This window comes from Vulpes lagopus, chromosome 4 (genome assembly GCF_018345385.1).
Source record: "Vulpes lagopus strain Blue_001 chromosome 4, ASM1834538v1, whole genome shotgun sequence".
NCBI classification, from domain to species: domain Eukaryota; kingdom Metazoa; phylum Chordata; class Mammalia; order Carnivora; family Canidae; genus Vulpes; species Vulpes lagopus.
This window is the reverse complement of record NC_054827.1, coordinates 107605072-107620959: the sequence shown is the minus strand read 5'-3', so window position 1 is coordinate 107620959 and position 15888 is coordinate 107605072. Positions and strand designations below refer to the sequence as shown.

The window sequence follows — 15888 nt, the reverse complement described above, 5'->3', positions numbered from 1 at the left end:
AATATTACTCAGCCATTAGAAATGATGAATACCCACCATTTGCTTTGACATGGATGGAACTGGAGGGTATTATGCTGAGTGAAGTAAGTCAATCAGAGAAGGACAATCATTATATGATTTCACTCATGGGGAATATGAAAAATAGTGAAAGGGATTATAGGGGAAAGGAGAGAAAATGAGTGGGAAGAATCAGAGAGGGTGACAAAACATGAGAAACTCCTAACTCTGGGAAATGAACAAGGGGTAGTAGAAGGGGAGGTGGGCAGGGGGATGGGGTGACTGGGTGACGGGCATTGAGTGGGGCACTTGATGGGATGAGTACTGGGTGTTATAATATATGTTGGCAAATCAAACTCCAATAAAAAATATGCAAAAAACTTACTGGGATGGGGTGCCTGGGTGGCTCAGTGGTTGAGCATCTGCCTTTTTGGTTCAGGTTGTGATCCTAGGGTCCTGGGATTAAGTCCCGCATCTGGCTCCTTGCAGGCAGCCTGCTTCTCCCTCTGCCTATGTCTCTGCCTCTCTCTCTGTGTCTCTCATAAATAAATAAATAAATTCTAAAAAAAAATTAGCATGCATTGAGGGGCTCCATGCTATTGTCATGTCAGATAGAGGTGGAGTGCCCATTATTAAAGTGGCCAATGACAATGCTCCAGAGCATGCCCTGAGACCTAGTTTTCTACCTGCTCTTGCCTTACATCAGACCAGGGAGCAAACTCAGACTTTCAAAAAACAAAAGTATTAATCTGTTACCTTAACATCTACCAGGTGGTTCAATTTAATCATTTGCTTTTAGAAATAAAATCATTATGTTGAAGAGATATCTGCCTCCCTGCATTACTGCATCAGTACTTACAATAGTCAAGACATGGAAACAGCCAGTGTCCATCAACACATGTACAGATAAAGAAAATGCAGTATAGGAGCGCCTGAGTGACTCAGATGGTTAAGCCTCTGCCTTCAGCTCAGGTCATGGTCTCAGGGTCCTGAGATTGAGTCCCGCATCGGGCTCCCTGCTCAGCGGGGAGTCTGCTTCCCCATCTCCCTCTGCCCCTGCCCCTGCTCATGAGCTCTGAAATGAATAAATAAAATCTTAAAAAAAATAATAAAGGAAATGTGGTATATATACACAACAGAATATTATTCAGCATAAAAAAAGAAGGAAATCAGGCCATCTGCAATAACATGGATGGACCTTGAAGCCATTATGATAAGTGAAATAAGCAAGACAGTGAAAAATTAATACTATATGATCTGACTCATGTGTGGAATCTAAAACCAAACCAAAACAAAACAAAACAAAAACACCTCATAGAGAAAGAGATCTGATATGTAAGTGACCAGAAGCAGAGGGCTGGGGGTGCGGGATTTGGGTGAAGATGGTCAAAAGGTACAAACTTCCAGTTAGGATATAAACAAGTCCTGGAGATATAATGCAGAGTACGCTGGCTGTGGCTAGAGCTACTTTACAGTATATGTGAAAACTGCTAGCAAGGTGCCAGTGTCAATACAGCACAAAGTGTCAGCCTGCGAAAGGCACTGGCTCCATTGTCTGAAGAACCAAGATGAGCTGGGAAATGTTCATAATCTGGTGGTGGTTTCAATATGCACTTTGTTTTCATGATCCCAGCCTCAGTATCAACCCAGCAGTCTCCAGACCACAATAACCCCTGTATCCAAGTACTCAAGAAAGGGCCCCTTTTTCCACCTTGCACTAAAGTATGAGTCTAAAGATAGAGTATCGGCACATATTGATTGTTATATTTCTTTGTTAGGGTCTTTTTCCTGTTTGGTGAGATGGAAGGCTTCCACCTTTGGTTCAATCACTAAGCATGGATGAGATTCTATTCAGTGTCTCAGAATCAAAACAGTACATTGATCCACTTAAGCCCTCAAGTGCTCTCTATTGTATGATGCTCCTGGCCTGTGGGATGCAGCAGGACCCTCTTCATCGTGGCTAATAATAAGGACATAGTTTGCTTCCCATTAGGTTTCATTTCTGTGCAATGAATGTGAGACAGATAAAATGGCTAAGCAATAAAACCAGGACAATCACTGACTTTCTGATGTGTCTATTATGTCCCAGTATGAATGAATACCACCAATTGTTTTGATTCTACTCAAAGAGTGCTACTATTTACCTAACACGCAAACTACAGCTAACAGTTTGCTCTGTTGCTCACAAAAAGCAATCCATGTTTTAATGTCTGTGCGTTCTTAATAAAATTTAGGTGTGATTCATTGACAAACTCTGTTTCTAATATTGGTATGTATATAAACATGATAATGCAGCCTTTTTTTCAGACGTGAGGATAAAGAAAATAGTATTTTTAAGTCAAAAATACACACAACACATATATATACTTACACCTGCTTCTCCCTCTCCTGCTCCCCCTGCTTGTGCTCTTTCTCTCTCGCTCACTCTCTCTCAAATAAGTAAATAAATAAATAATCTTTGATAAATACCTAAACAAATGACAGTCATTCCATATTCATGGATTGGAAGATTCTCATAAAGGGACCAATTCCCTCTTAAACTGATGCATGGAGTCAAAATCCCAAACATCGTTTTATTGAATCTGACAATTGATTTATACAGGAAAGCCAAGAACAGCGGAGGCTGTGCTGATGGAGAACAAGTCAGGAGGGGTATGGAGGACCTGCCTTCTCATGTATAGAAAAGCTGTGTGTGCTGGTTAACCTTTCATGTCACCTTGACCAAGCGAACGGGTGCCCAGATATTTAGCCAAACACTATTCTGAGTGTGTCTGTGAGGGTGTTTCTGAGGAGATTAACAATTTTATCAGTAGCCTGAGTGAGGTAGATTGCCCTCTCTAGTGTGGGTGGGCCTCATCCAATCAGTAGGAGGCCTGAGTAGCACAAAAGGTAAGTAAGACGAATTCATTTTCCTTGCTGACCATTTTCAAGTTGGGATGCTCGTCTTCTCCTTCACCTGGACCTGGTTCTCAGACCTTCAGGCTTGGACCTTTATAATACATCTTTCTATTGGTTCTGTTTCTCTGGAGAACTCTGGCATAGAAAGTTCAGGATGGGGTCCAGCCCAGATTTGCGTCTCCCCTTTGTTGGTAATAACTGGAACATTGGGCAAACAGCTTCCTCTTCTCTGAGGCTTTGAGCCCTCATCTCTAAACTACACTCACCCCCAGCCTTACAATGAGAATCTCATATATCAAGAGGACACTCCTAAAGGATCCCAAAACCTAACTACAACCCTGAAGTCACAGTCATTCTGACTTTACTATGGGCTACCTTTTTAGGTCACACCCCTGCCTTTGGAGCTGATTGGTAAATGCCATCCACCGTTTTAGGTCCACCCCATCCCATGCTCTCAGCCATGAGTTTTAGAGCAGCTGAAAGAAAAGTGTCCATTTGTGTGCACCGTGTGTAATGCATACAGCTGCTGGGACCTGATCCCCCCAGGCAGCACGTGACAAGCTCTCTGTCTGACACTCAGCCCTCCTTGTCTTCATGCAAAGTGGATTTCTCCAGCGTTCATATCTGGGGAAAGTGGGAATAACCACATCTCTGCAAGCATTTCTCTGCTGGCTTTCTGGGTGCTGTATGTTCTAAGAGGGGATCAAAGGGGTCCCCTCCATACACAGAATGTCCCAAGGTTAAACAAGTAACCAAAGCACAAGGACACACAGACACCACACCTGGCCTCATGTTGTTTTCCAAGGTGAGCCATCCACCACCCCAATGCCTGAGAGCCCAGGAAGAAGCTTTTGTCCCCACCCAATACCTGTATTTGATGTCAAATACTGTGGAATCCTCATCCTCATCATCCTCCTCATTCAATGGGGCCATTTCCACTCGCTCAGCTGGAGTAGTGATGATGTCATACTTACGGGTCTTCTTCAACCTCTTTCCCGACCTGGAAGAAGAGAAACACATTCCTGAGAACTATGATCCCCCAGGGTAAGTCATGTAGCCACCTCCAACACACTCCCAGAAGCCCTGGTAAACCTCCCAGCTCCCGCCCTTTCGGCCATGGGACTTCTCCAGACTCCTGACCCCCTAGTCCTCATGGTCCTCACCTGCAGAGTAGAGATGATTATGCCTGCCCTGAGTACTGCAAAGCCCCATCATCAAGATAAATAATATCCCCAATGCAATATTTTTAAGAGGGCAAAATTAATGCAAAGAAAATCTGAGATGAGCAAAAGATCAAATTGTTCAATGAAGGCAGGATCCAGCGCTGCTGGTGTAACACACCTGCCCCCGGCCCCCTTGCTCCCTCACCCCCATCTTGGCCCTGCTGTGTCAGTGTGTCACCACTGCATACACAGATGACACAGATGACCCAGGCAGCATTGAGAGCAGTGCCCGCAGGTAACCGGGTGGGATCTGGATCAGGGCTTAGGCATCCTCTACCTGTGTGATCACAGACAAGTCAGTTCATCACCCAAAGCCTTAGTGTCCCCCTAAATAAAAAAGGATAAGAATAGTATTTATCCCTCACAGGCAAGAGAAGATTAAATGAGATCGTGTATGGAAGGAGCCTATACACAGGAAGCTCTTGGCAAAAATTACCGTTAGTAATAATAATAAATAAACAGAAGTGCTATAGCCTCTCTCGTATGACAAGGACTTGTAAAAACAAGTCAATACTGTTTCTATCATGAGGATTTACGAGGATAGTGAGTTACAACACTACACTTTTACCTCTGGGATGGTAAAGGGCCACTGTGGGCCACAGGGAAAGTGCTAAGACAAGCCTTTCAGCCTCTGGCATTAGTTGCTCTTCACAAAGGATACAATATTTATCACGGCATGGCTGAAAGCGTATGACGCCACTGGGAATAATACTATTATCCTGACTACCGATGCTCTTTGCATTTATTTCTTCACTATCTCAAATGTTTTCCCAAATGCCTTGTATTCAATGGTGTCCCTCCTCCTTTTTGAGTACATCTGATACTATGAGAAACCAGCCAAGCCCCTTACCCCACCAAAAAAAGTCGTAAATGGGGCACTGACGAATCATATGCTCCTGTTGACAGAATAGCTCCTGTAAGCTATTCCCAGGTGGCCGCCACATCCAGGACACACACAAGATCTCCTTGTCCCCAGCATACAGAAATCCTTCGGTGAGTTTATAAAATGAGGAAATGAGAAGCTCGCTTTCAGGTTTCTCAAAATTTCTTTGTGACAACAGATTGTTCTTGTCTTACCTATTACGCTTTACCAAAAACATGAAAGTGTCATTTATGTAGAAAAATATGTTTATCTGTATGTGCATCTGTATCTTTGGCATAAAGCACCCTATATACCACCTATAGTACCTGCTCCTCATGGTCCTCTGGGCAGAGACTTTGAGAGACAGGAAGAAACCAGCTATAAAGCCTGACGATCCCCACACCTGATCATAAAGCTATCTGTCCTACCCCGAGGCACGTGCACTCTGTGCACGCACACACACACACACACACGCATGCACACACGGGCATGGGTGTGTGTGAGTGCCTGGATTTCAAATAAGAGATAAAGCACAGGGTCAATGTCAAGCTTGGAGTCAGAAGGTAAGAGGGGCAGAGCCTATCGCCTCCCCAGTGGCCCTGGGACAGTGGCATTTTAGAAGCAGGTTCTGTGCAGGAGTATAAATGCTAACCTTGTAAACACCACTAGTCCTACATGCTCACCATCAACAGAATCTTCTTCTATGTCCACCTTTCCGCAAAAGAGCAAAATAAGCCTTTGCATGCTGCCCTGGCTGACTCATAATCCCTGACCAATCCCATCTCCAATACTGAATGGGAGAAATGAGAAACTGCTCCATATACCACAAGTCCCCCAAGACAAAGCCACAAGGAACCACCTGCGTCCCCAAGCCCTCAAGACTAGAGTCAACACCCCCTCCCATGGATGCACATACCACACCTTTGTCAAGAAAACAGCCCACATATCCACCCAGATGATTCACAACTGTTCAGAGCTGTTGGCAAAACGTAGCTTTGTAAAGGAGCAGGGCTTGCCCTTCTGCTGACCCCACCTGTTCCTGGGCCACCCGTTCCAAACACACATCTGAACATTAAAAAAGGAGATGTCCCATAAACCCGAGGACTTGCAAAAGCCCCCTGTGGATGCCAAAAGGGACAGACACACTGATGGTTTCAGACAAAGGAATCACAGTGCTGTTTGTAACTCTTTTCCAGGGATCATGAAGCCTAGAAAATGCAAAATCTGATTTGAAAACCTCATTGCACACTTGGAACTTAAAACCTAGTTTAGTCATTGGCCCTGGGGCAGGACTGACAGCTGACCCTAGAAGAAGGTCCAGGAGCTCTGACTTTAACTCTGCTTCATGGGAGTGGGTCCCTATCACCTACTATAAAGTCACCTCCCTTCTTTCTGAGTGTTTATAGTCTTGTCATGAGAAAATTAACCTATTTGGGGGGCGGGACCAGATGCGGAGGAGTAGGGTCCCCAAGTCACCTGTCCCCACCAACTTACCCAGATAACTTTCAAATCATCCTGAAAACCTATGAATTTAACCCGAGATTTAAAGAGAGGACAGCTGGAACGCTACAGAGGGAAGAGTTTGCGCTAACAAGGTAGGAAGACGGAAAAAGAAAAAGAAAAAGAAAAAGAATCCAGTGGGGGAGGGGCCCCGCGAGGAGCCGGGCTCAGGGGGCGGCGAGAGCCTCGGGGCAAGAGAGCCCAGCCCCGGGGAAGCAGGAACTTTAAAAACCCGCACCGGGTTCTGCCCTTAACAGGGAACCCGGGCAGGACCCCAGGAGGGGCAGTGGAGCCCCCAGGTTCCCGGGTCACTAACAGAGGAGGTGCACCCGGGAGAGCGTGGCTGAGGGCTGGAGCACGCCCGGCGGGGCCTCGGGAGCAGCGGGTCCGGCAGGCGGCGGCTCCACGGAGGGGGCTGCGCACCCCGGGGGGGGGTTCCAGGCGCAGGCCCCGGAGCCCAGGGCGCAGGGGACACAGCCCAGGTCCCGCGCTCCCCCCGGGACAGGCGGAGGCCGGGAGGGCCCAGGACAGCGAGGAGCTCCTGCCACCAGGCGCCCCCGAGCTGTGCAGGTCAGTGCCCCGCACCCCAGCGCCCCCCACACCCCGAGCATCCAGGCTCCCGCGGACTGGGAGCTGCGGGAGTTACAGGGGAGCTGACTCCAGGGCTGGAGAGCTGGCCGCTGCCAGGGGAGTTGTCCCTCCTGGTGTCACCCTGAGCCTGGGATGGAGCAGGGCCGCAGGGAACAGGGGCCTCGTGGGGTAAACAGCTCTCACCTAGCGGTGCACCAGGCAGGGGCGAGGCAGCTCCCCCAGGTGCACACACCTGAGAATCAGCACAGCAGGCCCCTCCCCCAGAAGGCCAGCTGGAAAGACAGGGGAAGAGTAAGTTCTTGACCAAGCAGTGCTGGAAAGCTCCAGGGGAAGTCGAGGGATTTACAGTATATAGAACCAGAGGATACCCCACCTTGTTTTTGTTTTTGTTTTTTCTTTTTCTTTTTTTTTTTTTTCTTCCTTTTTCCAATACAATTCATTTTTAGCCACTGTGCACTAAGCAAAATGACTAGGAAGAAGAACTCACCACAAAAGAAAGAATCACAAACAGTACTCTCTGCCACAGAGTTACAGAATTTGGATTACAATTCCATGTCAGAAAGCCAATTCAGAAGCACAATTATAAAGCTCCTGGTGGCTCTGGAAAAAAGCATAAAGGATTCAAGAGACTTCATGACTGCAAAATTTAGATCTAATCAGGCCAAAATTAAAAATCAATTAAATGAGATGCAATCCAAACTGGAGGTCCTAACAGCGAGGGTTAATGAGGTAGAAGAGTGAGTGACATAGAAGACAAGTTGATGGCAAGGAAGGAAGCTGAGAAAAAAAGAGAAAAACAATTAAAAGACCATGAAGAAAAGTTAAGGGAAATAAATGAGACTCAGAAGGAAAAATATACATTTAATTGGGGTTCCAGAGGGCACTGAGAGGGACAGAGAACAGAAAACATATTTGAACAAATCATAGCTGAGAACTTCCCTAATTTGGGGAGGGAAACAGGCATTCAGATTCAGGAGATAGAGAAATCCCCTCCTAAAATCAATAAAAACCGTTCAACACCTCAACATTTAATAGTGAAACTTGCAAATTCCAAAGATAAAGAGAAAAATCCTTAAAGCAGCAAGAGACAAGAGATCCCTAACTTATATGGGGAGAAATATTAGATTAACAGCAGACCTCTCCACAGAGACCTGGCAGGCCAGAAAGGACTGGCAGGATATATTCAGGGTCCTAAATGAGAAGAACATGCAGCCAAGAATACTTTATCCAGCAAGGCTCTCATTCAGAATAGAAGGAGAGATAAAGAGCTTCCAAGATAGGCAGAACCTGAAAGAATATGTGACCACCAAGCCAGGTCTGTAAGAAATATTAAGGGGGACTCTGTAAAAGAAAGAGGAAGTCCAAAGAAATAATGCACAAACACAGGGACTGAACAGGTATTATGATGACACTAAATTCATCTCTTTCAATAGTAACTCTGAACGTGAATGGGCTTAATGATCCCATCAAAGGCGCAGGGTTTCAGACTGGATAAAAATGCAAGACCCATCTATTTGCTGTCTACAAGAGACTCATTTTAGACCCAAATACACCTACAACCTGAAAATAAAAGGTTGGAGAACCATTTACCATCCAAATGGTCCTCAAAAGAAAGCAGGGGTAGCAATCCTCATATCAGATAAATTAAAGTTTATCCCAAAGACTGTAATAAGAGATGAAGAGGGACACTATATCATACTTAAAGGGTCTATCCAACAAGAGAACCTAACAATCATGAATACTTATGTCCCTAATGTGGGAGCTGCCAAGTATATTGATCAATTAATAGCCAAAGTTAAGACATACTTAAATAATAATACACTAATACTGGGAGACTTCAACACACTTTCTTCAAATGACAGATCTTCTAAGCACAACATCTCCAAAGAAACAAGAGCTTTAAATGATACACTGGACCAGATGGATTTCACAGATATTTACAGAACTTTACATCCAAATGCAACTGAACACACATTCTTCTCAAGTACACATGGAACTTTCTCAGAATAGACCACATACTGGGTCACAAATCAGGTCTTAACTGATACCAAAAGATTGGGATTGTTCCCTGCATATTTTAAGACCATAATGCTTTGAAACTTGAACTCAATCATAAGAAGAAATTTGGAAGAAATTCAAACACATGGAGGTTAAAGACCATCCTGCTAAAAGATGAAAGGGTCAACCAGGAAATCAGAAAAGAATTAAAAAGACTCATGGAAACTAATGAGAATGAAGATACAACCATTCAAAATCTTTGGGATACAGCAAAAGCAGTCCTGAGAGGGAAATACATCGCAATGCAAGCATCCCTCAAAAAAAATTGGAAAAAACTCAAATACAAAAGCTAACCTTGCACCTAAAGGAACTGGAGAAAAAACAGCAAATAAACCTACACTCAGCAGCAGAAGAAAAGAGATAATAAAGATTCAAGCAGAAATCAATGAAATAGAGACCAGAAGAACTGTGGAAGAGACCAACAAAACCAGGAGACCAACAAAACCAGGAAAGAATTAATAAGATAGATAAACCATTAGCCAGCCTTATTAAAAAGAAAAGAGAAAAGACTCTAATTAATAAAATCATGAATGAGAAAGGAGAGATCACCACCCACACCAAGGAAATACAAACGATTTTAAAAACATATTATGAGCAGCTATATGCCAATAAATTAGGCAATCTAGAAGAAATGGACGCATTTCTGGAAAACACCAAACTACCAAAACTGGAACAGGAAGAAACAGAAAACCTGAACAGGCCCATAACCAGGGAGGAAATTGAAGCAATCATCAAAAACCTCCCAAGACACAAAAGTCCAGGGCCAGATGGTTTCCCAGGGGAATTCTATCAAACGTTTAAAGAAGAAACCATACCTATTCTACAAAACCTGTTCCAAAAGATAGAAAGAGATGGAGTACTTCCAAACTCATTCTATGAGGACAGCATCACCTTAATTCCCAAACCAGACAAAGACCCTACCAAAAAGGAGAATTATAGACCAATATCCCTGATGAACATGGATGCAAAAATTCTCAACAAGATACTAACTGACCAATAGGATCCAACAGTACATTAAGAAGATTATTCACCAAACCAAGTGGGATTTATCCCTGGGATGCAAGACTGGTTCAACACTCATAAAGCAATCAAAGTGACAGATCATATCAACAGCAGAAAAAACAAGAACCATATGATCCTCTCAATAGATGCAGAGAAAGCATTTGACAAAATACAGCATCCATTCCTGATCAAAACTCTTCAGAGTGCAGGGATACAGGGAACATTCCTCAGCATCTTAAAAACCATCTACCAAAACTGCACAGCAAATATCATTCTCAATGGGGAAACACTGAGAGTCTTTCCTCTAAGATCAGGAACACGACAGGGATGTCCACTCTCACCACTGCTATTCAACACAGTACTAGAAGTTCTAGCCTCAGCAATCAAACAACAAAAAGAAATAAAAGGCATTCAAATTGTCAAAGAAGAAGTCAAACTCTCCCTCTTGGCAGATGACATGATACTGTACATAGAAAACCCAAAAGACTCCACCCCAAGATTGCTAGAACTCATAAAGCAATTCAGCAGTGTGGCAGGATACAAAATCAATGCCCAGAAATCAGCGGCATTTCTATACACTAACAATGAAACTGAAGAAAGAGGAATTAAGGAGTCAATGCCATTTACAATTGTACCCAAAAGCTTAAGATACCTAGGAATAAACCTAACCAAAGAGATAAAGGATCTATACCCTAAAAACTATAGAACACTTTTGAAAGAAATTGAGGAAGACACAAAGAAATGGAAAAATATTCCATGCTCATGGATTGGAAGAATTAATATTGTGAAAATGTCTATGCTACCCAGGGCAATTTGCATGTTCAATGCATTTCCTATCAAAATACCATGGACTTTCTTCAGAAAGTTGAAACAAATCATCTTAAGATTTGTGTGGAATCAGAAAAGACCCCAAAGAGCCAGGGGAACATTGAAAAAGAAAACCATAGCTGGGGGCATCACAATGCCAGATTTCCCACTGTACTACAAAGCTGTGATCATCAAGACAGTGTGGTACTGGCACAAAAACATAGATCAATGGAACAGAATAGAGAATCCAGAAATGGGCCCTCAACTCTATGGTCAACTAATATTCAACAAAGTGGGAAGGACTATCCACTGGAAAAAGGACAGTCTCTTCAATAAATGGTGCTGGGAAAATTGTACAGCCACATGCAGAAGAATGAAACTAGACCATTCTCTTACACCATACACAAAGATAAACCCAAAATGGATGAAAGATCTAATGTGAGACAAGAATCCATCAAAATCCTAGAGAAGAACACAGGCAAAACCCTTTTTGAACTTGGCCACAGCAACTTCTTGCAAGATACATCTATGAAGGCAAGGGAAACAAAAGCAAAAATGAACTATTGGGGCTTAATCAAAATAAAAAGCTTCTGCACAGCAAAAGAAAGTCAACAAAACTAAAAGACTACAGAATGGGAGAAGATATTTGCAAATGACCTATCAGATAAAGGGCTAGTATCCAAGATCTATAAAGAACTTATCAAACTCACCAGCAAAGAAACAAACAATCCAATCATGAAATGGGCAAAAGACATGAACAGAAATTTCACAGAGGAAGACATAGACATGGCCAACACGCACATGAGAAAATGCTCCACATCACTCACCATCAGGGAAATACAAATCAAAACCACAATGAGATACCACCTCACACCAGTGAGAATGGGGAAAATTAACAAAGCAGGAAACCACAAATGTTGGAGAGGATGCGGAGAAAAGGGAACCCTCTTGCTGGGTTGGTGGGAATGTGAGCTGCTACAGCCACTCTGGAGAACTGTATGGAGGTTCCTCAAAGAGTTAAAAACAGAGCTACCCTACGACCCAACAATTGCACTACTGGGGATTTACCCCAAAGATACAGATGCAGTGAAACGGCAGGAAACCTGCACCCCGATGTTTATAGCAGCAACGTCCACAATAGCCAAACTGTGGAAGGAGCCTCGGTGTCCATCAAAAGATGAATGGATAAAGAAGATGTGGTCTATGTATACAATGGAATATTCCTCAGCCAACAGAAATGACAAATACCCACCATTTGCTTCAACGTGGATGGAACTGGAGGGTATTATGCTGAGTGAAGTAAGTGAATCGGTGAAGGACAAACATTATATGTTCTCATTCATTTGGGAAATATAAAAATAGTGAAAGGGAATAAAGGGGAAAGGAGAGAAAATGAGTGGGAAATATCAGTGAGGGAGACAGAACATGAGAGACTCCTAACTCTGGGAAACAAACAAGGGGTGGTGGAAAGGGAGGTGGGCGGGGGGTTAGGGTGACTGGGTGACGGGCACTGAGGGAGGCACTTGATGGGATGAGCACTGGGTGTTATGCTATATGTTGGCAAGTTGACTCCAATAAAGAAATATATACCAAAAAAATCAACCTATTTAGTTTAAAATAAGACCCCTGAACAGTGAAGCTGGGAGAAGGGAGAAGGGAGAAGGGAGAAGCTGGAAAACACCACCAGTCTCTAGAATGCCACAGTCTACTTGCTTTCACACCAACTATTCCAACCACAAGACCTCAGAAAAGAATTTTAAACCCCAAGATTACATAGAAGATATTGTGGTTAATTTTATATGTCAACTTGACTGGCCACGGGCTGTCCAGACATTTCATTAAACATTATTTCTGGGTGTGTCTGTGATGGTAATTCTGGATGAGATTAACATTTGAATTGGCAGACTAAGTAAAAGTAGACTGCCCTCCTTAGTGTGGTGGTCCTCATCCAATCAGTTGAAGGCCTGATCGGACTATAAAGCTGCTCCTCCCACTAGTAAGAGTTCCTCCCTACTGCCTTGGGGATGGGACATTGGTTTTTGTTTGTTTCTTCCCTAGCCTCAGACTTAAGCTGAAACATTCGCTTTCTTGGGTCTCAAGCCTGCCAGCCTTACGATGGGAGCTTATGTCATTGTAGGCTCTTGGGTGCCTAGAATGCAGATCTATTCATCCTATAGATCTTGGAACTTCTCAGCCTCCACAAATTCATGAGCCAGTTACTTAAAAGATATGTATTGATCTATTGATCATATTAATATGAATGATTAATTTATATTGATATAATTCATGTGTTACATATTGATATATACCCATTTATCTCTCAATAGATAGATAGATAGATAGATAGATAGATAGATAGATAGATGTACAGATAGATAGATGGATCTATGGATATATACATCTTCTTGGTCCTTTTCACTAGAGAACCCTGACAAGTGCAAAAGGCCATTAGCAAGAGCCCTCACATGTGCTTTAAATGCCAGTTTTGACCTCATGAGCTGAAGAAATTACATTTCAATCAATCAACTCTCTGAGACCCAAAAACCCTTCACAAACAAGTAGCAATGTCACTGTCCACTGCTGGACGTGTGATCAGGGAAACTGGGACCTGTGTAAAGTTGGAGAGCCTCAGACTCACTGGCAGAGGCCTCCGTGGACAAGTACCATCATGGGCGGGCAGGTGGGTGGGCAGTCACTGTCCAACGTATGTACACCCTGCATCGGAGGCAGCAGGATGGGAGGCTCCCCACATATTTCTCACCATAGAAGGCGACCCCTCCTTCCATAGCTGCACAAAAGTAGGAAGTGAGGAAATGTCTGAACCATCAATGAGCCTTTCCCACAGACTGTGTCCTGGGGCTGCAGAACAGGGCCATCCAGAGAGAGAGAGAATGTAGGAAAACAGAAAATGGACAGCTCTCCAGTCTAAATAACCTCGCCAAGTCCTGCTATGTCCTCTCCGAGTGTGGACACCCTACCTCATCTTTTCAAATTAATGCTAGTTCATGATAGTTGGGCTCTTACTGGGTGCCAGCTAAGTCATTTACATATACAATCACGTGTAAAACTTAAAAATCACTCTAGAAGGTGCTGCTGTATGCTTCACAACTGAAGAAAAGGAGGCTCAGGGTGGTAGATTCCCCATGGCCCCGGCCAAAGGCCACCCCAGAACAGAGCTCCCTGATGGTCACCTTGAACCACCCATGCCTGCCAAGAGGCAAGGTGCCATCTGACTCTTGCTACTTCTCCATCCAACTTCAGCCCCACTCTGCACCCCCACCAGACTCCACACCCACTCAACCTTAACACCAAGAAACTCTCTCTCCCATCGGACTTTCTGCAACTTTCCACTTAACACAGCTCCCACATTTCTACTTGGAATTGATCAGTGCACACTTCTAATAAACTCTTTCTAAATCATGGATCCCTGAGGACAGGAGTTCCTTTGAGGCAGGCTACCTCTGCCTTCCTTTTGGCATCTGTGTCTTCAGTGGCTTGGGTGAATCCCCTTCCCACAAGGGCCCCGTGGTGGAGGAGGCCTGGCCACTGACCACACGCCCAGCTCCAGGAGTAGACACGGGACCAAAGCTGGAGCCAATAAGTGTGTCACAATCCCCAGGCCAGAGCAAGAGAGTGGGGAGTGGGGGCCAATCCGAGCCAATGGGCCTTTGCCAGCAAGGCTAGGACAGGGCAGTAAGTGTTCTGTCCACTGGCCTTGAGACCCCAATGAAGTAAGCCATCCTGCCACTTTCTAGAAATGGAAAAGAAAGCCAACATAGCAGAAGGCAGATAGGGAGAGAAAGAGACCAAGTTCCAAATCTACTAGAAAGCCAGACCTCCTTGACAGCTCCCAAAGCCAATCTGGGCCAGGGTTTTTATGACACTCAATGTAGAGAATCCAGAATGCCACAGGGTCTGGAAGGAAAGCAGGCAGCAGGCACAGCATGCTGGGAAACCAGTGCTGTCACACTGCACACCATCTTGGGATTTTCTGACATTCTAATAGTAAAACTTCCACATGTAAGTATCATTTTCTCACTTCATCAAACCCTTTCAAATCTTGGGACTCATCCCTGCACTAGACACAAAGAACCACACAAAGTGCTTCAGTGACAATATCACAAAATGTTTTGCTTTAGGGCCACCAGGCAACAGGTTTTCCAAGAAGACAAACATCCCAGTGACTCCTTCCCACAGGGCTGTTTATGAGGCCTGAGGAGAAGGCAAAGGCCACATGGCCACAAAGACTCTGAGGTCCCCTACATCTCTTCAGGGGACAGCAGGTCAGCCTGTGGACACGGCCCTCCTCTCAGTCACCAGCCCAAGGAAGAAGGCTCTAGACACCTGGTTCTAGGGCCCAGGTGTAGAGTCAGACCTGAGTTGGTAACCCAACCATCATGGTGGGGGGGACACCAGGCAGAACAGCAGCTTGCCCAAACTGTTGGCCATATAGCTTCTGGTTAAGGAAGGAGATCTGGAGAATCAAAGAAGGGAAAAGATACAGTTGGGCCGTGCTCCCCAGCACGGCCCCTTGACACTATTTCTCCCTCCTGGAACAAGGTCCCTTTAAACTGAGTGGCCTCAACGAAGAGATGGCAAATGGTGGCTTTAAGTCAATGCTCACATTGTGCTTCACAGGAATAGGCAAGACCAGAGAAGGTCTAGGAGACAAAGGACCCTTCCACACAAGCCAAAACACACACTTTTAACAAGACAGAGGAAAAGTTCAAGATTCTTGTCCTCTGAAATGTAATCCGAAAGCCAGAGGATTTGTTTACTCAAAGGCCCTTTCAGCATCTGGTCAGAAGTGGGTTTCCCAGAGAGACTGAGCCTGCCCTGCCTGTGCAAACACGAAGGCCCGGAGCAGAGCATCAGAGCCCAGCAGGCCAGCAAGGAGGGGGGCCTTCTGTCCCAGCCCTGCCCCATAAGAGGAACCCAACCACACAGACC

General features: G+C 44.6%; 1 protein-coding gene across 1 annotated transcript in view; it reads right to left on the bottom strand.

Moving 5' to 3' along the window:
• Positions 1-15888, bottom strand: part of FAM174B (family with sequence similarity 174 member B) — a 42903-nt gene that overhangs the window by 12613 nt on the left and 14402 nt on the right. Inside the window, exon 2 of the mRNA XM_041750967.1 lies at positions 3764-3895. Coding sequence (XP_041606901.1) covers positions 3764-3895 — 132 coding nt within the window. The remainder of the gene's footprint in view (positions 1-3763; positions 3896-15888) is intronic.